The sequence below is a fragment of the Micropterus dolomieu genome, linkage group LG22 (genome assembly GCF_021292245.1).
Source record: "Micropterus dolomieu isolate WLL.071019.BEF.003 ecotype Adirondacks linkage group LG22, ASM2129224v1, whole genome shotgun sequence".
Lineage (NCBI taxonomy): Eukaryota > Metazoa > Chordata > Actinopteri > Centrarchiformes > Centrarchidae > Micropterus > Micropterus dolomieu.
In genome coordinates, this window is record NC_060171.1 from 31,935,968 (window position 1) to 31,956,466 (window position 20,499).

General features: G+C 40.1%; 2 protein-coding genes across 2 annotated transcripts; one reads left to right on the forward strand and one right to left on the reverse strand.

Annotated features, from left to right (window-relative positions):
• The first annotated feature begins 3,211 nt into the window (after window positions 1-3,211).
• On the forward strand, window positions 3,212-8,021 carry LOC123962246 (olfactomedin-like). Its single transcript, XM_046038275.1, has 6 exons — window positions 3,212-3,305; window positions 3,393-3,418; window positions 4,117-4,275; window positions 4,838-5,050; window positions 6,252-6,384; window positions 6,992-8,021. Exons 1-6 carry the CDS (start codon window positions 3,212-3,214, stop codon window positions 7,837-7,839), a joined length of 1,473 nt encoding a protein of 490 aa, XP_045894231.1. The 3' UTR covers window positions 7,840-8,021.
• A 5,322-nt stretch (window positions 8,022-13,343) lies between these two features.
• LOC123961173 (olfactomedin-4-like) lies at window positions 13,344-19,282 on the reverse strand. Its single transcript, XM_046036323.1, has 5 exons — window positions 19,226-19,282; window positions 18,195-18,348; window positions 17,619-17,846; window positions 14,044-14,212; window positions 13,344-13,856 (listed from the first exon to the last, which is right to left on the reverse strand). The coding sequence occupies exons 2-5, from the start codon at window positions 18,325-18,327 to the stop codon at window positions 13,421-13,423; spliced, it is 966 nt and encodes a 321-aa protein (XP_045892279.1). The 5' UTR covers window positions 18,328-18,348; window positions 19,226-19,282; the 3' UTR covers window positions 13,344-13,420.
• Between the last annotated feature and the right edge of the window lie 1,217 nt (window positions 19,283-20,499).

Consider the following 20,499-nt stretch of genomic DNA (forward strand, 5'->3'; position numbering starts at 1 on the left):
AGAGGATGTAGTCAAGGGCCATGTTTACCGCATCTTCTACAGACCTGTTGGCTCTGTAGGTGAACTGCAGGGGGTCCAGGAGTGGGTCTGTGATGGATTTTAGGTGGGACAACACAAGGCGTTCAAAGAACTTCATAACCACAGAGGTCAGGGCGACTGGTCGTTTAGTCCAGTGGTCCTTGGTTTCTTGGGGACAGAGATGATGGAGGAGGCTTTGAAGCAGGCTGGCACATGGCATGTCTCCAGTGAGGTGTTAAAAATGTCTGTGAACACAGGAGACAGCTGATCAGCAGTCCAGTCCCGCTGCTTTGCAGGGTTTCTGCCTCCTGAATAGTCTGTTGACTTCCCTCTCTGTGATGGAGAGAGGAGGCAGTAGAACTGGTTTAGCTCATTTGCCAGCTGAGAGTTGTTGATGGAGTGGGGGACTTCGGGTTTATAGTTTGTGATCTGTCTGAACCCCCTCCAGACAGAAGTGGTGTCGCAGAGAACTGGTTCTTTAGCTTCTCACACCTCCCTGCTAAACCTGTACTTTAACGCCCTGCACCAGGGTTTGTCATTGTTATAACTCATCCTGGTCCGTGTTGGAATACACGCCTGAGATCCTCTACAGCTTCACTGGTCCATTTCTTTGATGTCCGCGATACAGGTTTACATCAAAAGTGTTCCCCTCTCTGGTTGGACACTTTATAAACTGTCTGTATTTGGGGAGTTCTTGGCTGAGATTTCCCCTGTTAAAGTCACTGAGTACAATAACAAGGGAGTCCGGGTTTGTCTGCTCCACACACAGTATCTGGTCAGCATGCGCTGTGCTTCGTGCATGTTGGCGTGCGTCGTGCACGTTGGCGTGCGTTGGAATGTAAACACCAACCAGAATGAATGAAACAAACTCATGGGGGAAGTAAAACGGTTTACAGTTAATGATAAGAAACTCCAGATTAGGAGAACAGTGCTGCTGAATCACTGTCACGTTGGTACACCAGCCATTGTTAATATAAACAGACACCTCCACCTTTTGTTTTGCCGGAATAAAATATGTAACGTTAGTTGGATTAATTTCATGTAGCCTTCTTGTTCTCCAGCACTGTGGTTTGGCTTTTCCGGTTACGTTAGCGAGACAATCATCTGATCAGTAATTGGCATTAAAAATGGTAACGTTAGCTTACGGCTTTGGCATTGTTACGTGGACAGAAATGTGCCCTTACCTTCCTGAGATAAACCGCTGATGAATATTATTGGCAATAAAAATTGTTGATTATTATTATTGTTGTTGTTGTTTGTTGTTACTAAACATGAAAAAAGGACATAAGTGAATAACAGACAATTTTATGACTTTCCCAGGGAACAAAAAGCCATGCCAATAGTAATTATATTTAATTAATTAATGTTCCTCAGAAACTTTTTGTAAACACAGAGACAGTTTTCTCGGATGGTGCACTTTCTTTTTTTTTTAGAAGATTTTGAGCATTAAGACTTAATTTCCTGCATTCTGGTAAGAATTTCTGCTCCAATTTATGGTGGAAATGTTTTTATTTGTATCAGAATAAATAAATATATCAGAATACAATGCAGTAAGGCTAACAGATATTCTTAATTGCTTTAAAATTTCTCCAGTAGATCAACTTACTAAATATCATCCCTGCTGAGTCAACACACATGATTTAGTCTTCCTTCCTCTTTGTATCTGTTGTTTGGGGAATTAACCTCTTAAATGTGATTGTGGCACCTTTTCACCTCAATGATAAATTAATTCATTTTAATTCAGTTATTAACTCCTGGACTTTAATAGACTAGCTCCGTTTTAACACATTTTTCATGTATTTAAACGGGATAACTGCGGTATAGAACGGTAAACGGTTGTGACCAGGCAAAGATCTCTCCACAAATCCACACGTTAACTTAAGCAGCTGGATAAAGTGCAGCTCACAGTTCAATTCAATTTTATTTATATAGCGCCAAATCACAACAACAGTTATCTCATAAAAGAGCACGTCTAGACCGTACTCTGTGATGTTATTTACAGAACTGCTGAATTAGAAGGGCAGAGAAGTGTGTTAGACTGTGACTCTGCCTCCTGGTCTCAACTCACATCAGATCTCTCTCTTCTAAAGGTGTACTAGTAAATGAACTAATATCAGATTATGATATTGATTTATTTTGTCTTACTGAAACCTGGCTGGGTGATGGAGAATATGTTAGCCGAAATGAATCCACCCCTCCCAGTCATATTAATACTCACATTCCTCGAGGCACAGGCCGAGGAGGTGGAGTTGCAGCTATCTTCGACTCTAGCCTACTAATCAGCTCTAAACCTAAACTAAATTATAACTCATTTGAAAGCCTTGTTCTTAGTCTTTCACACCCAAGTTGGAAATCACTGCAACCAATTCTTTTCGTTATAGTGTACCGAGAACCTGGCCCGTACTCTGAATTCTTATCTGAATTTGCAGAGTTTTTGTCAACTTTAGTCCTTAAAACAGACAAAGTTATTATTATAGGGGATTTTAATATTCATGTGGACGTTGAGAATGACAGCTTCAGTACTGCGTTTATCTCTCTGTTAGATTCCATTGGCTTCTCTCAGAGTGGTCATGAACCGACTCACTGTTTTAACCACACCCTCGACCTTGTTTTGGTGTATGGTATTGAAATTGAACATTTAGTGGTGTTCCCACAGAATCCCTCTTTATCTGACCACTGTTTGATAACTTTTGAGTTTTTACTACACGCCATTGGGCAAAAATGTTTATACAAGATGTCTGTCTGATAGTGCTGTAGCAAAAATTTAAGGATGCGATTCCATCAGCTCTAAATTCATTATCAGATCACAAAGTAACAGAGGACTCCTATGCTAGTTTCAGTCCCTCCCAAATTGATCATCTTGTTGATAGTGCTGCAGGCTCGCAGCGAATGACACTCGACTCTGTAGCCCCTCTAAAAAAGAAAATAAAACAAAGACGGTTAGCTCCATGGTATAATACTGAAACTTGCAAATTAAAGCAAATATCACGGAAACTTGAGGAATTGGCGTTCCACCAAACTGGAAAATTCTCGTTTAATTTGGGAAGATAGTCTTAAAACTTAAGGGAAGGCCCTCCGTAATGCCAGAACAGCGTCATTAATATGTTACGAGACAGGTCAGAACGGACCCAAACGCAACGCACAGTTGGAAGGAGGTTTATTTAGAGATTACAGAGGGGCTGGGGAAGAGGAGATGGAGGTGAGGTGGACTCCGGGGGACGTGGACACGGAGGACCGAGGAGCAGGCGAGGCGGAGGCAGTGAGGCAAAAGACCGGGGAAGGGAGTGGTGTGGCAGCAGGGGGGCTGGCAAGGAGCAGGGGGAGCCGGGAGGGCACCGTGGAGGAAGCACGAGAGCAGAGGACCGGTGGATGAGCCCAGCCGACTGAACGGAGGACGAGGGTGAGTGAACCTGGGAGGGAAAGCAGAAAGACACTACACTATCTAACCGCTGGCTAATGAATGTCATCATATTAATAAATATGTAACTTTTAATCAAGTTGTGCTGCCGACTGACCCACCTGTCACATGTTCAGGTGAACAGATATTTTTCGGTGTTCTGCCTATTATACAAATAAAAATACACTGTAAAATACCTTACAGTATTATATTGTTTAATGAATGTTTTGACAAATCATCAGTTATTGTAGGTCTATTTTTAAAAACAGAAGACAATACTGCAGCAAATATTACAAAGGGGAAGTAATAACCATTGCATAAAAGAAGGGGGAAATATGCAACCATATCTGCTGTGAAACTCCATAGGTTCACATTTTTCACATCCACACGAGTGGTTTAAAGGCTCCATAGTGACTCATCTTTGACAAGAAGCAAGTCAGCAAAATGTGTGTTTGTTGTGAAATCACCACCCCTCCTCAGTCTCAACAGTTTCTGTACTCATCAGTCCACAATTAATTTCTCCAGCTCTAAACATGCTGCTGCTGCTCCTTCTGCTACTGTAGTCAGTGAGTCACACCTGATATCCTACTCTTAGAAGAAATTAGGCAAAGATTCTGCACTTGCTGACGTTAGACTGAGGTCTATTCCCTTGTAAATCTGCTCTATACAACATCAGTGTTTTTATACATGTGTAACTACAGGGTGATGGCCAGGCTCAGCGAGTGTCTGGCCAGAGGAAGAATGGCTCGTGTGTTTGTGCGGTGGACTCCAACCTGTGGACGTTCCCTGCTGTGAAGTACGAGTCCGTGCTGCAGCAGGTTCAGTCCTGTGAAGGATCTTTGAACAACCTGCAGGAACAGGTGAGAAATAAGGTCGACCAGCATCATTTTACATTGGTGAGAGTGGTTCCTAATTCAGACTGGGTCCAGTCCAATTCCACCTCTGCTCTGATGGTTTAAGGATACACTGGCACTGAGCCATAAAATGCAGATAATTGTGATTATTATGATTACTACGGCACTATTTATGCGTTATTACTGTTCACCATACCAATTTCTTAATTATGAAAATACTGTATCATAACAATTCCTTTAACTATGTAAATATTGTACATATCCTCACTTATTTCTATTATTTTATGTTTTTAGTCTGATATTTATACTTCTCTATACACCACTATCTTTATTTATATTCCTTTTGCCCTTTGTGCAATGCGTGCAACTGTAACGCAGAATTTCCCTTCAGGGATCAATAAAGTATTTCTGATTCTGATTTTAGACTCTTCTGTTCACCTGGCTTGCATATTTTGTAACTATATGAAGGTACAGTCCCCAAAGAAAATATGAACTTGAACCTGGAATCCTGAAAACACATTCAGTTTTCAAGAAACAGCAGAGCATTTTCTGTCTGTGTTAACTGCAGGTGACGTTATCCAGCCAGCGTCTCCCTCAGATCCAGGCCCTGGTTAAGAACATGACGGCCCGGCTGGAGCCTCACCAGTACCTGCACAACCAGACACTGTACACAGCCTTGTCTCTGCGCCTGCTGGGCCAGGAGCTCAGCCAGTTGGAGACAGATGTTGGTGTCATCCACAAGCAGCTAAACAACGGCCAAACACAGAAACTCTCCAAAGAGGTACAGTAAAAACGTACGTTAAGACAACAGTGGTAGAATGTAACTAAGTGCATTTACTCAAATGCTGTCTTTAAGTACAAATTTGAGTTACTTGTACTTAATTTGAGTATTTTTCGTTTCATGGCACTTTATACTTCTACTTTTTACATTTGATACTTACATTTCAGAGGGAAATGTTGTACTTTTTACTCCATTACAATTATTCGTACACAACACATAAGAAATGTACAAATGCAGCTGAAACGACAAGTACATTTCCATGCAAAAACAATCCATGGCTCCAGTTTCACAAAAGTGAGGATTAGCTGTTTTTCCTTGTAATTATTTTAAAAAATGTAAAAAAATAAAAAATAAAAAAAATTCTAATTTTGAGATTTGTACTAGCAAGCATGGTGAAGCTGTCACTTTGGGCTCTGGGTAAATGTGACTAAATTCAGAACTTCTACAAACCAAACGATTGATTGATGGAGATATAATAATAATAATAATAATAATAATAATAATATAATAATTAGAAGCAGATTCATTAATATCATTAAAACCATTAGTTTTAATTAATTTGCTCCGAATTAACCAACTTCATCAGCAAAATCCTGCTTTTATATAAATACATGAGTAATGATAATCTAATGATATAGTGGACATTTAACTACATTGAGTACCTTTTAGTTTGAGCACTTCAACTACACTTACTTGATTATACTTACATACTTTTTACTTTCAATGCAGGAGTTTTACTTGCAATGTAATATGTAGTGCTTTTGTTAAAGTAAACTCTGAATACTTCTTCAACCACTGGAATACACTGCAATTGTTCTTAGTTGTGGAGAAGTAGCCTAGATGAGTAATGTCAAGTCAAATGTTATTAAACTGTATGAAGAAACTAGGTTGTTGCATCAGCAAATAGCAATATAGTGCAGCAAAGAAAAACAGAGTAATAATAAGATTGCTACATTAACTTAGCTCATAATAACATGTCATATGAATAAAGCAGACATGAAAGAAATAAGAGGACCTAACTGAAATGTTGTGATATATCAACAGAATAAATATGATAATATGAAGAAACATAGCTGAGTTATTTGAAATGTTTTAAAGTTAAATTTAATGGGTTACCATGTATATATGTCAACTGTCTATATACAATAATGTAAGTGTGTGTGTGTGCGTGTGTGTGTGTGTTTGTTTGTGTGTGTGTTAGGTGAGTAAATTGCGTGCAGATGTAGACAGGAAGCAAATGTCAGACACAATTAACATGAAGACAGTCAGAGAGAAACTGCGCTACCTGAAGAACACCGCTGAGTCCTGCAAGTCAATCCCCAAAGACTTCAGAGGTAAGTATGGTGCTGTGTGTGTGTGTGTGTGTGTGCGTGTGCGTGCGTGGAAGAAAGTCCTCACGTATAGAACATTGCAATTACTATTAAGAACCGAGAGAAAAAGAAATATGCGTTGCCTCCAGTAAAATAAAATATGTTGCCTATGAACATGTTACAGTGTGCAGTACAGTGCGAAAGACTTTAACTAAAAGATATTAGCAATGTGAAAAATCATTGGCCTTATTTTTAAGGGTTAGTTTAAGGGGCTATATGTAGTTTTTTAATGGAATCACTTATCAATTAATCACTTTTTTATTGCTTATATGTGAACGGGTTGTGACCGCACAAAAATGAACAACACTGCTTTCTCAGTATACTATAGTTGTAATGTTATGCTACGCTACAACCACGTTGATATGTCAGTCAAGGCAAATCATATCCACTGATTTTAAATAGGGTTACTGTATTAACACTACAAAGTTTTACATACAATTTCAAATGTTTTAATGCTATGCTATGAAATGTAATATTATCCTGGAATTGCTTTCCAAATTACATACTATAATGTAAAGCAATTATACCCTTATTTGTTATTTTCATTCTACTCATCTCTGTCTATTTCCAGGCCAGGACAGGTACTGCCTCAAGGGCCTGATCACAAATATTAGCGAACCTGTCATGACTAAGGTCAGTCCTCACGGTAAGAGCTACATCTCTGGTTCGTGGGGCAAACAGGCCCAGATGGACAGCGAGGGGGAGAAGAACAGCTACTGGGTCCAACCTCTGCTCAGCAGCCACATCTGGGGCAACTCCCTGCGTGTTTACCAAACCTACGAAGACTTCATGGCCTCTGCCAACTACAGGGACTTTACCTTTGCTCCATCCTACAGTCATGCCGACAGCATTGAGGGTCCCAGTGCTGTTCTATATGGTGAAGCGCTGTACTATCACTGCTACCGCTCTGCAGACGTCTGTCGCTACGACCTGAAGAGCAACGCCGTCAAACGGGTGACACTTCCAGGCACCGGCGTGGGTTTCAACAATAAGTTCCCGTATTGTTACTATGACTGCCGTGCCAATAGTGATGTAGATGTGGAGGCAGACGAGACGGGACTATGGGCAATCTATGCCACTGTCGGTAACCATGGTAATCTAGTGGTGAGTCGGCTAGTTTGGGACAGTGAGGCCGAGACACTAAATGTCTCCCAGACGTGGGAGACGAGGCTGTTCAAGAAGGCAGTGAGCAATGCTTTCATGGTGTGCGGTGTGCTATATGCCACTCGATTTGTGGACGAATATCGCGAGGAGGTGTTCTACGCCTTCGACACAGCAACAGGCAAAGAGGACAACTCACTAGCACTGCCACTGGAGAAGGTAGCTAAAGGAGTGGCCAGCCTGAGCTATAACCCCATCAACAGACAGATCTACATGTACAACGATGGATATCTGCTGGCCTACCAGGCCAACTTCTGATCTGAAGCTGTTGTAATGTATTGCATGTTAGCCATGTTCACATAGCACCTAACAACAAGAAATAGCTTGATCCATGAAGTATGCCAATGTTAGCAGCCAGGTACTCCATGTTGTTAGGATTTGTAGGGCATCACAAACAATGTTTGTATGTTAAAACATGTTTGTAATGTAGTAACACTGACTGTAAGAACTCAATGTCAATAAAAAACATCATAAAATCCATCCATCCATCGTCAACCGCTTATCCTGTGTACAGGGTCGCGGGGGGGCTGGAGCCTATCCCAGCTGACATTGGGCGAAAGGCAGGGGACACCCTGGACGGACTCAAACTGACGTGAAAAAAATAAAGACAGAAGCTAAAGCCTAATGATCACAGAGTAAAAGTGAACCACCGTATTATTACTGACTATTGAGAAAGAGGACAAGGATCAACACTGCTTCTGTACAGCTGGGTTAGTCTGTTCACTATTACAAATGTTAAAAAGCAGAACAGTAGGGTTGTATAACGATACATTCAGTAGTAATGTTAGCTAGCATTAGCTAACTAACATTACATTACGAACAATCCACAGTCTACGTTTTTCTGGATTTGTTTAAGGTTTTGGAAATAAAATAAATCATACTTCTCCGTTCAACCTCTCTGGGTAGCGACTGTAACTATTACCAGTGCCCCAGGAACAGTGTTTGACCATATCTTGGAAAAATATGGCCAAAAAAAAGCTAGGAAACGACTCCTTTTGCATTAGCGTCAATGGAGCGCAGCCATAAAAGTGTCAGACCTCAGTTAGAACTAGTCCTGTTCTGTGATTGGTCAGCTGCATATTCAGGGCGTGGCATAGTGAAGGGTCAATTAATCTGCATGTCTTTAGATGATGGGAGGAAGCCGGAGCAACGGAAAGAACCCATGCAGACAAGAACTCCGCACAGAAAGGACTTGGAATATGAATACAAATATTTACCAGATACATGTGTAGTATTTGTACACATAGCCTATGCACAGCACAATTCAGTATAAACTTTATAAAATGTTCTCTTATTGCAAGATATGATATATTTTCTGGTGTACATGTACACATTTACCTGTTTTACCTCATTGTCTACTCAAAGAGTCTAACACTCCATCTTGGCTACAACATGTTGAGTTAGGACAGAATGGAGTTATCATACTACATCCTAATAGGCAAATACATAATATGAAGTAACCATGAAGATGTTTTCATTTTCCTTTATTGTGATGTGTTATATACCTTTTTTGTGCATATAATAGGTTTGCAAAGTGAAAAAGCCCAAAGTCCACCTCAAAGGGAGTTCCCATCTCCCAAAGAACATACTGCTCTGAGCTGCCTGAAAACAGCTCGTTTGTAGTCCAGCCTTTTTTTCCGCTACCATGTTGCGTCACATCATAACTGCCTGCCTACTGAACGTTAGACAATCAGTGACCATAAAGGTGTTACTGTGATGTAGAGACACTGCACAGTTACAACATTATGTAAGAAAGATAAATGTGTAATGAATCAATAACTTACCACTCTGAAACTCTTGCTCCAGTCTTGGTTGCTAAGCTGGTTTGGAACAATGTTTATTAATGTACATTTTAATTCTGCACTGCAGAGTCAGCATTACATTTACAATTTATTCATTTAGCTGATGTTTACAGTTGCTATACATGCCAGAGGTCACACACCTCTTGAGCAACGATAGGTTAAGTGTCCTGCTTAGGGACACAATGGTGGATAGGTCACAGAGGGACCTGAACCCAGTCTCACACCAAAGGGATGTGTCTTATCCATTGCGCCATCGCCACCCAGGCATCCTGAGTTCCACTTGAGGATAACCAGACATCATGAGATGTTCCTTAAAAGGTTGATTAGGTTGTCAGAACTGAATCATCCTTTGTTGTTTATGCTCAGTACATTTTTTCAAGATTGTTGTAAAACAAGGAATTATCATTCAACTTTCAAGGCCATGTGAATGCAGGGGTTCTGAGGAGAAGTTCTCTGGAAAGATTTAAAATTCTTCATCACATCACCACCATCTTTATCTCACAACCCCTCTGACTAAGACATCCAGCAAAGGACTACAGATATATGAAGGATAGCTGATTGCTACATTATATTTAACAGTACTACATAAAATTCCAAAAATTGGGACTGCCAGAAGTAGTTCTATTTGAAGTATTACTGTACGTTCATATTCAATTTAGAGTACAGGTGAGTGTTTGTATGGTACAGACTTAAAGCTCACAGGTTACAATAAATTCATAGATCATACTCCACAAATGTTCTCAGTACAAAAATTTAGCAATGTGCCTTTTTACCACCAGAGTGCACTGCAAGGCTGAGAAAAAATAAGTGGCAACAATGTCACATTTCATATTACTTTTAGCATTACAACACTACCACCACTGTACACTCATATGTACCAATTTGTGGAGGTCTAACCTGGCAGTCATAAAGAAGCAGGATAATGTGTGTGTGTGTGTGTGTGTTTATTAGGGCTGGAATGATTCATCGATTAAATCAATTACTAAAATGCATCGACGTAAATTCTTTGCATCGATGCATCATTTAATCCATATAACTATATAGCACACTGTTTTGCACGGACATTCAACTGTCGCACATCACGCTTACACTGTCAACACGAGGTGATTATGATGGGTGATTATGATGCCGCTGTTTGCAATGTGGAGGAAGAGAGAGAAAATAGCGAGGGACAAAGAAGAAAGTGTCCAAAGTATGGGATTATTTCAAGCTAAAAGGAGCTAACAGTAAATGTTTCAGGCCCTCCACCGTAAAATGAAACTTATGTCACCTCAGCAACAGCAAGACGGCATCTGATCAGAAAACACCTGGTGTTCTGCCAGTGGACCACAAACAAGGTCACAGTAACAGCAACTTTAGCATTAAATCATGATTGATTGTTGAGTTGAAGCCAAAGTAAGACGCAGACCTCAGCTGAAAATGTACACGTGCGATTGTTCTCCTTTTTGGGCCGTGAGTCATAATCTCACAGTCATGAGTTAACTGGGTGTCGGGAGCTGCACCTTTTTACTCACCTCCAGGTCTCTCTGTTGCTCAAACAATCCCTGCTACCTGCGTGTGCTAATCCATCCTTTCACTCATATACTTTGTCTTTATAATTGTTACCTTTATTATAACAAACAGGATCGCTCATTTCCCGTTTTTATATTTCACATGTGTTTTCTTGACAAAATGTGGTTTGGAGACCAGGGTCGGGTGACACAGCCGCTGTCAGCTCGTGTAGTGCGTGACCCCTTGTCACCGATCAGTCACGTAGTGTGAATGCCACAACGACTTCAAGACTCCCGTCACATGACGGCAAGTTGTGTAGTCAGCACGGCCATCGGCTGGCCTGAAAGTCGTGTAGTCTGCACAAGCCTTTAGTATAACTTGGATAGCACTCGGGTGATGTTTGTGCTCGTAAAGCAGTTGTCTGGTTGTTGGTCTGTTGATGTTGGTCTGATGTTTGCTGTATGACACATTATGAATTTCCGAAAGGACCAATAAATATCTATCACAAGCAAAAGTACTTCTTAAACGACAAATCGATGAATCATTGAAATAATCTATAGAAGCTTTGAATACTAAAATCATCGTTATCTGCATTCCTAGTGGCAAGTGGATAACACGCTTGCCTTTGGTGTGAGAAACCTGGGTGTGATTCCATCTAAGTGCCAGTATCATTACCCTTCATACAGCAGGTCTAGGGGTTATTGGGACATGAAAACTTTATTTAAATTTTTTGGGGGGATAAAAGTGACTGCCAAATGAGTAAATTTACATGGAAGAGAAAAGTTCTTGCTGATGAAAATAGCAAAATTCGAAACAAAATCCTTAATTTCGCAAATACGTTTTGACACTTGTGTGAGGTGTTTTTTGCCTTTGTCAAAAAAAGAGTTAACGAGCTAAATGGGAGATGGAAACACTTTTGCCGATTAAGTTCTGACGTAGCGAACTTGTAACTCATGTCTGATCAGCTGTTTCCGCTGTTGGCGTCATGCTGGATATTACCATAATGTGCGGAGACATGGCTGGTAGCAACTTGGCCACTTGAAACGCATTCCTGAGGCCCTCTCTCTATTTTTTGTAAGAGCAGTGACCATCATTTCCATGAGTTTATTTTTTTCTGGTCCGACACTCACGTCTTGTTTATTACAGCTATGTGTAACGTCAACTACTGACGTAACTACGCTTGCTAAGGATGTACCGAATGTTCGCCACCGAAATTAATTGGTGGAAAATTTCACAGAACAATTATATTGACATGTCGGCAGTGTGGAAGCATTTTAAAGTGTCTGAGAAAGACGCAAGATTTGCTGTTTACAGACACTGTTCTGCTGAATCGTCTCCTAGCACATCCACATCATCTGTGGCTGACTTTATAGAGAAGGCAACAAACGGTCTGACCCGCTTCTCATTTCTGAGAGGGCGATTAAGCTAGCCGCACCTAAATTTGTAGTGCAAACGTATTCAAGCCTTTATGGTAAATCCACTGAAACGGACCAGTACGAGCTGACGGGCAGGTTAGCAACTTTATCCTGTCAAGTGTTGTCCTAACTGAAGAGAGGCTGTGAAGTCTTCATGTTACGCGATACAAAAACAGATACAACATTATTTATCAAGTTGGGTCGGACTTGATGAATTTCAAATTACAAAATAAGTTGTCTATACAGGACGAAAATAAGATTAATTGGATTATATTCACAGAAAGTATAAAACATTACATGTATCCATTAAAAGTAAATGGACACATGTAATTTACTTTACAGGACCCTCTTGGGCCTCAGACCCACCCACCATAGTCTCTTCAAAAGTAAAGTAAAAAGCACATTTTGACTATTTAATTTATGAAATGGTAAAAAAATTTTTTTTTTTAGATCGGCAAAATAAATGGAAGAAATGTGTATGTACTTGTTCGGTATTCGGTACATTTTTTTCATTATATTCAGTTTTGGCTTCGGCCAAGAATTTTCATTTCAGTGCATCCCTAACGCTTGCCATATCCTGGTTTATTCACTCCAAACCAGCTGATGGAAATGCACCTATTTCACATTTATTTTTTTAAATTTTCTGCGACATTTCAAATGTCTGCTTTAAATTCGCATGACAATTGAATGGAAACTGTGCTTGAGTTTGTTAACCCTGAGAAGAGTGAAATACTACATCAAATAAAAGCATCAGCTAAATCTGTAAATGCCAATGTAATGTGTCTCTCCCTCTCCTCTCGCACCATGCACATGCAACGGTGTGACAGGTGAGGGAGAGACTCTGTGCTGCTACCAGGAGAGCCACTGATTGACATTACTCTCATGCTCAAGCTCATGATTCACATTCATATTGAATATTTTAACACAAAAAAAGACCAATTGCTAAAGACAAAATACCTGTGAACTAAAACGCAGTGGACTCGTAGTAGAGAATGAGATCTGTTAACCCTGCGTGTTCCTAATGCATTGACCAGACACTGAGAGACAACAGTGGTTATATTTACATGTTTTTAATCACAGTTATTGCTAAGGACAACTCAGTAGTCGCTGAATATTGGTAGAGACATTTCCCTACCAAAACAAGACCTTATAGGAGACCATGTAGGAGTCACAGTAGGCATGTAGCATCTGGTCCACAGGGCTGTAGTTCAGGGAATAAATGTTGGGAGACATCTTGTTGATGAAAACTCCAACGTTGAACCTTTCTACCCCCGTCGTGGTGTCAAATGCATAGAAGATCTCCTCCATGGTTTTGTTGACATACCGTGTTGCGTAGAGCACGCCACAGGCCATGAAGGTGTTGGTCACCCCCTGCTTGTAGACCGAGGAGTGCCAGGTCTGGCCAAGAGTCATTGGTTCATCCTCCTCCACCTTGGACAGCACCAGGTTGCCAAAGTCCTGGCTGGTGGTATAGATCACCCAAACACCTGATTCATCTGTTGCCAGGTCCAGGTCGGTGAACGGGTAGCATTCCTCAAGGTGGCAGAAGTTACCCTTTGAGTTAAACCTGAAAACAAAACAGACGACAGAAGTGATGTTTCCTTTTTAGAAATGAGAACTTGGAAAACAATGTATCAGCATCTTAGTTTCATGGACTCACTATGCTTTGCTTTGGCACATTCATAATTTTACGTAATCTTTTACAAAAGTTGATTCATACATTCAAATATCTGATTCTGATTTGATCAGCGAACCTGGTGCCTTTGGGTAGTTGTAAGGTGGTGATAGTTTTGGTGGTGAGGTTGAATCGACAAACAGCATCTTGGTTGTAACAGTTGTAGTACAAGGCCTCTCCATACAGCACAACATTCGGACCCTGGATAGTGTTGGTGGTTGGGTTAGAGGAGTGGATCTGGACATTACCTGGAAGAAGAACAAGAAGAAGCATGAGGTGGAAGGGGGAGGACACATCATAAGTATTGTTATCATTTGTTAATATTAAAAAACACATTCAATAGTATTTTGGGCAACTTGCTTTTTGAAGAAGAAGTCTGGTGACGTCCAATATTTTTTGAAAAGACCCAAATCAAGAGTGAATTCATTTTGGTTGTGCCTCTTAAAAAAAGCGAAGTATATACAGTATAGACACCTTGAGTAGGAATCAGTGGGCCTTTTGTGTCAGCATTAGAGCATGCAACAATTTTTTCCCCATGTAAACAATCAGTAACACAAGTAATATTGCAGTTGTGATTTTTTAGGTGTTGGAAACGTCCAGGGCCAATTAGTAGAATTTTTATTTTTGAAACGGCTAACCACTGTAGTGCTGATTTCCCCACGCTTTGAGCATATAAAAGAATAGAAAATCTGATTACTGTAATTACCAGATAAACTTAAAATGTCCCATATATTGAGATTTCCACCCCTTTTTAATTATTAAGTAGTTCTAGGTGCTATATAAATACAGGTGCTGGGCATATAATTAGAATAATATCAAAAAGTTGATTTATTTCAGTAATTCCATTCAAAAAGTGAAACTTGTATAATGTAAACATTCATTCCACAGCGACTGATATATTTAAAGTGTTCTTTTCTTTTAATTTTGATGATTATAACTGACAACTAATGAAAACCCCAAAATCACTATCTCAGAAAATTAGAATATTGTGAAAAGGTTCTATAATGAAGACACCTGGTGCCACACTCTAATCTAAGCTAATTAACTCAAAACACCTGCAAAGGCCTTTAATTGGTCTCTCAGTCTAGTTCTGTAGGCTACACAATCATGGGGAAGACTGCTTACTTGACAGCTGTCCAAAAGACGACCATTGACACCTTGCACAAGGAGGGCAAGACACAAAAGGTCATTGCTAAAGAGGCTGGCTGTTCACAGAGCTCTGTGTCCAAGCACATTAATAGAGAGGTGAAGGGAAGGTAAAGATGTGGTAGAAAAAACATGTACAAGCAATAGGGATAACCGCACCCTGGAGAGGATTGTGAAACAAAACCCATTCAAAAATGTGGGGGAGATTCACAAAGAATGGACTGCAGCTGGAGTCAGTGCTTCAAGAACCACCACACACAGACATATGCAAGACATGGGTTTCAGCTGTCGCATTCCTTGTGTCAAGCCACTCTTGAACAAGACACAGCGTCAGAAGCGTCTCGCCTGGGCTAAAGACAAAAAGGACTGGACTGCGGCTGAGTGGTCCACAGTTATGTTCTCTGATGAAAGTAAATTTTGCATTTCCTTTGGAAATCAAGGTCCCAGAGTCTTGAGGAAGAGAGGAGAGGCACAGAATCCACGTTGCTTGAAGTCCAGTGTAAATTTTCTACAGTCAGTGATGGTTTGGGGTGCCATGTCATCTGCTGGTGTTGGTCCACTGTGTTTTCTGAGGTCCAAGGTCAACGCAGCCGTCTACCAGGAAGTTTTAGTGCACTTCATGCTTCCTGCTGCTGACCAACTTTATGGAGATGCAGATTTCATTTTCCAACAGTACTTGGCACCTGCACACAGTGCCAAAGCTACCAGTACCTGGTTTAAGGACCATGGTGTCCCTGTTCTTAATTGGCCAGCAAACTCGCCTGACCTTAACCCTATAGAAAATCTATGGGGTATTGTGAAGAGGAAGATGCGATACGCCAGACCCAACAATGCAGATGCAGCCACTATCAGAGCAACCTGGGCTCTCATAACACCTGAGCAGTGCCACCGACTGATCGACTCAACTAAGTATTGAGTGCTGTTGATGCTCATACTTTTCATGTTAATACTTTTCAGTTGGCTAACATTTCAAAAAATCCTTTTTTTTGTATTGGTCTTAAGTAATATTGGGTTTTTCATTAGTTGTCAGTTTTAATCATCACAATTAAACGAAACAAACATTTGAAATATGTCAGTCTGTGTGTAATTAATGAATATAATATCCAAGTTTCTCTTTTTGAATGGAATTTCTGAAATAAGTCAACTTTTTGATGATATTCTAATTATATGACCAGCACCTGTACTGTGAAATTACCAAAACACACAATCCATGGAGAAATGTACAAAGCCCGTATTCAGAAACTGTGCCTTAAACGAGCCGTCAGGATTCAAAGACTCAAGGATTCATAAGGTTGTGATGTTACAGTCACCGCTCTCAGCCATGCCCCAACCTTTTTTTCCCCAACACAACACCAACTGCTCATTCCATCGCTGAGCTAGAGATGGAGTTTGTCTCGCAGAAAGTGCTTTAACGGTTATGAAGGAAATTTAAATATATTCCGGTTTTCCCTCTGTGATTTACGTATTTTCCTGATGGACAGATAGCTTTACTTTTTGCAAACATTACAGTAACCACTAACTACTGCTAACTGCAGATTCCACTATCAGCTGACTCTGCCCAAATTGGGTGCTCCCAGCGAACCAAAGCTCCTGTTCTAGAGGTGGAAACACCAACATACCCTCCAAGCATAAATCTTTTTAAAGCACGTGAATAAATCCAAGATTGTAACTTTTACCCTTTGGGAATGGTGGTCAGTGTGCATGTGTGGGCGTAGCGTGTGTGTGATAAGAGGAATGAGAGACAGAGCTGCATGCAGAGTTCCCACCTCGTGGGACGTTCAAATCATTTATGACACTGTACATTTCCAGCTAAACTGAGACTTAATTTTTACCCTTTTCTCTCTGACCTGCTCGCCTGCCATTCATCGGTCTTATGCAGAGTTGTGTATGCCCGCAGAGAATTGCATGCACCTGGTGGTTCCTCGCAGGTCTATAAGTACTGTTAAAAATGATATAATATTCTTTGTGCCGTTCTTTAATGGTGATAAATGAATTAAGTGTCCGGCAACGCACAACTCGGCACAACACCGGCACAGCGGTGCTGTCTCTTCTTCTTATGCATACACACACACACACACACACACACACACACGGTACGCTTACAATTTTGTATTTATTCTTACACTTTATAAAGATTTATTAAAAGCTTCTTTCTTTTTACATCTTTTTTTACAGCTTCACATGTTGATATTTTTATCATAATAGGCATTATTTTATCTTACTGGGAGAAAACCGGTAGTTCTATGTAAAATCAGATGTTGAGCTTCCCCCATATAGCCAAAATGGAATGATCTTAGTTTCATAACTCCTCTGCGAAGATTCAACTGTGAGATTGGCAAACGAATCAGGCTCTTTCTATCGAAGCATTGAATCTTCGACTATTACTAGACACCCAAATAAAAAAACCTGAAAATGAGCATGTGGGACCTTTAAAATGTGTGCACACTGAGCTGAAAGGTTGTACATTTCTAACATAAACACTCAAACTAGAACACAAGAGTTCTTTACCTGGAATGCTTAACCCAACAATGAGAGAGCTCAAGCTAGAGTAGAGACGGATGTAGTTGGCGTATCTGTTGCTGGAGGTCAACATTACCAGCCAATACCAGCTCTCCTTCCCCGCCTCTGGTTTGGGATCCCGACCCCAGGCTCCATACTTGTAGGAGCCAGGGTACTCTCCTGCTGTGTACACCATCGGGCCAGTAATGTTCTGAAATTCACCGTGGGGACATTTACCTTGGGGAAAATATGAAAAGAAGCAGAAAGAAAGAAATTGTGCAAATGTAGGGAAACCACATCTAGTCAAGCGAGGCGTCCACTGGTATAACGTCCTATATCCATAACTTTCTAATTGAGGTGATTGGTGCTGAGAGCTTCCTAGGGGACTCAGGTAAAATATCATACAACTTATTATGAACACAAATAAGATCAGGAAGTCCAATCATCTTCTGTTGGTTGCTAAATCCTAAGTGAACTATACAGACTTTTTCTTTTTTTTATCTATCTAGTGGTTTACCGTGGAAGTTAACAAAAAGAAAGAAAGATATCTTCCCATTTGTATGTGGTGTGGTTTTTGGGACATACTGTGTGGAGGTTGAGTGGGTTGGATGGTGGAGTGAAATCCATTCTTGCACTGGTCCAGGTCTCTCTTAAGACGGTGGTTGTCTTCTAGTCTCTTCACCACCTGCATGGTGTCATATGTCTGTAGCTCCTGCATCTCTGCACTAAGGTCCTCGAGCTGAGAGACAGCAGCATTTTTTTACAAATATGAATGCCCTTGAATGCAGCATTACCTGTTATTTGACAACTGGAATGACTCATTCATTGATGAACAACGTACATTATTCATTATTGATATGGTAATCGTTTTTCAAAATAAAATGGGTTGGGACTGCTGTTAAAAATGCAAGCTGGTAGGCAGAGGATAATGTTAGCTGCCTCGTATAAACATGTTGTTTCTATACCTCTGTGATGAGTTCTGAGTGATAAATTTAAAGTCAACAGAGGGCTCTGCACCAGTACACTTCTATTTTTTTTAATGTTTTGGCTATATTTTTATTGTGTAATTGTTATTGTTTTATTGTATTGCCAAACTTAATACTTCACTTGCACATACATACAGGCACAAGCGGACATGCAAACTCTCATGCATACAGTATGTATACATAATACGCTTCTTGTAGTTCAATATTAGTACTAGCTCTAGCAGCAATATTTACTGCTTGTGATTTGTACGTGCAAGTCTGCATACAGGATGCAGTTCACTATTTGCTTCTCAAATAAATTGCCCTTCATGATGGCAATAATAAAGTCTGTTTCTATAGATGTGATTAACGGCCATAATTCAATCTAAATGAACGTATCAAACTGGATTATTTTAATATAGTCTGTAACTTACATGCAGGCTGAGGTATGCTGCTGTCCAGCATCCAGTACATACAGGCAGGTGGGTTTTATTTTTATTTATTTCATAATTATCATTATGTGAGAAAATAATTGTGAGAAAGAAATATTTCACTGTCTTTTTTTGTTATGATAAAAAGAGCAAAAGAGAAATCCCCTCACATTCCCTGGCATGATGCTAACTGGCCTGTCATTAACACCATGCTGCTCACCTTCTTCACTGGGACAGGGAGGCTACAGTTATGGGCAGACTGGGGTGCTGCTGACTCATCTGTTGTTAGTCTGCTAAAAGGGGCAGGGACAACAAGTTAATATGAATCTCTTGCTAAATGTTTCCTTGAACTGATTAAATGTTGATGAAATGTAGGCTAACACTAGTCTGTAGCTGGCTAGCTTATTTCACTGTGGACAACAGGTTAACACCACTCACAGACTAAAGGCTGCCCACTTTTCTTGGGGAAAAACTGGGTTCCAGACTGACACCCTTTCCTTTGTCTTTCCTCTCTTTCCTTTTTTGAAAACCAGATTTTGGTTTACTAGGCAACATTGTGTTCACTGTATTTCTGCTGCATCTACTGACTGCATCTAAACACCATCACTGATGTGTGCGCTGAGGCAGGACCAAACCAAGATACAAGGGAGTGGTCGGTCAATATGGATGTTTAGTTTTTGGTCAATGGGGATTTTTAACTTTTACTGCCAAAAACAAGTAAAAACAAAGAGATCATTCATTTTATTATATTTGAAATATATTTATACTCAGTGATGATGATTTATATAGTGTATAATATAATTTAATTAGATATTAGTTTATAATTATTTTTGGGGCCCCTGTACCATATAATAATAATAATAATAATAATAATAATCTTTATTTGTAGAGCACTTTTCAAAAACAAGTTACAATTTGCTTTAACAAGTGTAAAGACAATAATACCCAAGAGACAATAATACAAAAACAATACAAGATAAAAGCATGAAAACACTGAAAAGACTAAAATACAAATAAATATAAAATTAGTAAAATACAAGAAAAATAAAAGGGATAAAATAAAATCAAATAAGATCGGGAAAGGCTCTCCTATAAAAGTATTTTTTAAGAAGGGACTTAAAAGAGTTCACTGACTCAGCCGACCTGATTTCCTCGGGCAGGCTGTTCCAGAGCCTCGGGGCCCTGACAGCAAACGCTCTGTCCCCTTTAGTTTTCAGTCGAGACTCTGGAACAGACAACAGACCTCTGCCCGAGGATCTCAAGGTACGTGCTGGTGCGTATGGGACTAAAAGGTCAGAAATATAACAAGGCGAGAAGCCATGAAGAGCTTTAAAAGTGATCAATAGAATTTTAAAGTCAATTCTAAAACATACTGGGAGCCAGTGTAATGAAGCTAAAATAGGAGTAATGTGGTCATATTTCTTTGTTCTGGTTAAAAGCCTGGCAGCTGAGTTCTGGACAGTCTGGAGTCAATCAATAGATTTTTGGGTTAAA

Bases quoted from the DNA above. Each gene is read 5' to 3' on its own strand.
- LOC123962246 (XM_046038275.1), top strand. From the start codon at position 3,212: ATGGAGGTGAGGTGGACTCCGGGGGACGTGGACACGGAGGACCGAGGA. The intron at 4,276-4,837 runs GTGAGAAATAAG...TGTTAACTGCAG, and splicing joins TGAACAACCTGCAGGAACAG to GTGACGTTATCCAGCCAGCG. The intron at 6,385-6,991 runs GTAAGTATGGTG...GTCTATTTCCAG, and splicing joins AATCCCCAAAGACTTCAGAG to GCCAGGACAGGTACTGCCTC.
- LOC123961173 (XM_046036323.1), bottom strand. From the start codon at position 18,327: ATGCAGGAGCTACAGACATATGACACCATGCAGGTGGTGAAGAGACTA. The intron at 14,213-17,618 runs GTAAAGAACTCT...TTCTTCTTCCAG, and splicing joins TGTTGGGTTAAGCATTCCAG to GTAATGTCCAGATCCACTCC. The intron at 13,857-14,043 runs GTTCGCTGATCA...TTTTGTTTTCAG, and splicing joins CAACTACCCAAAGGCACCAG to GTTTAACTCAAAGGGTAACT.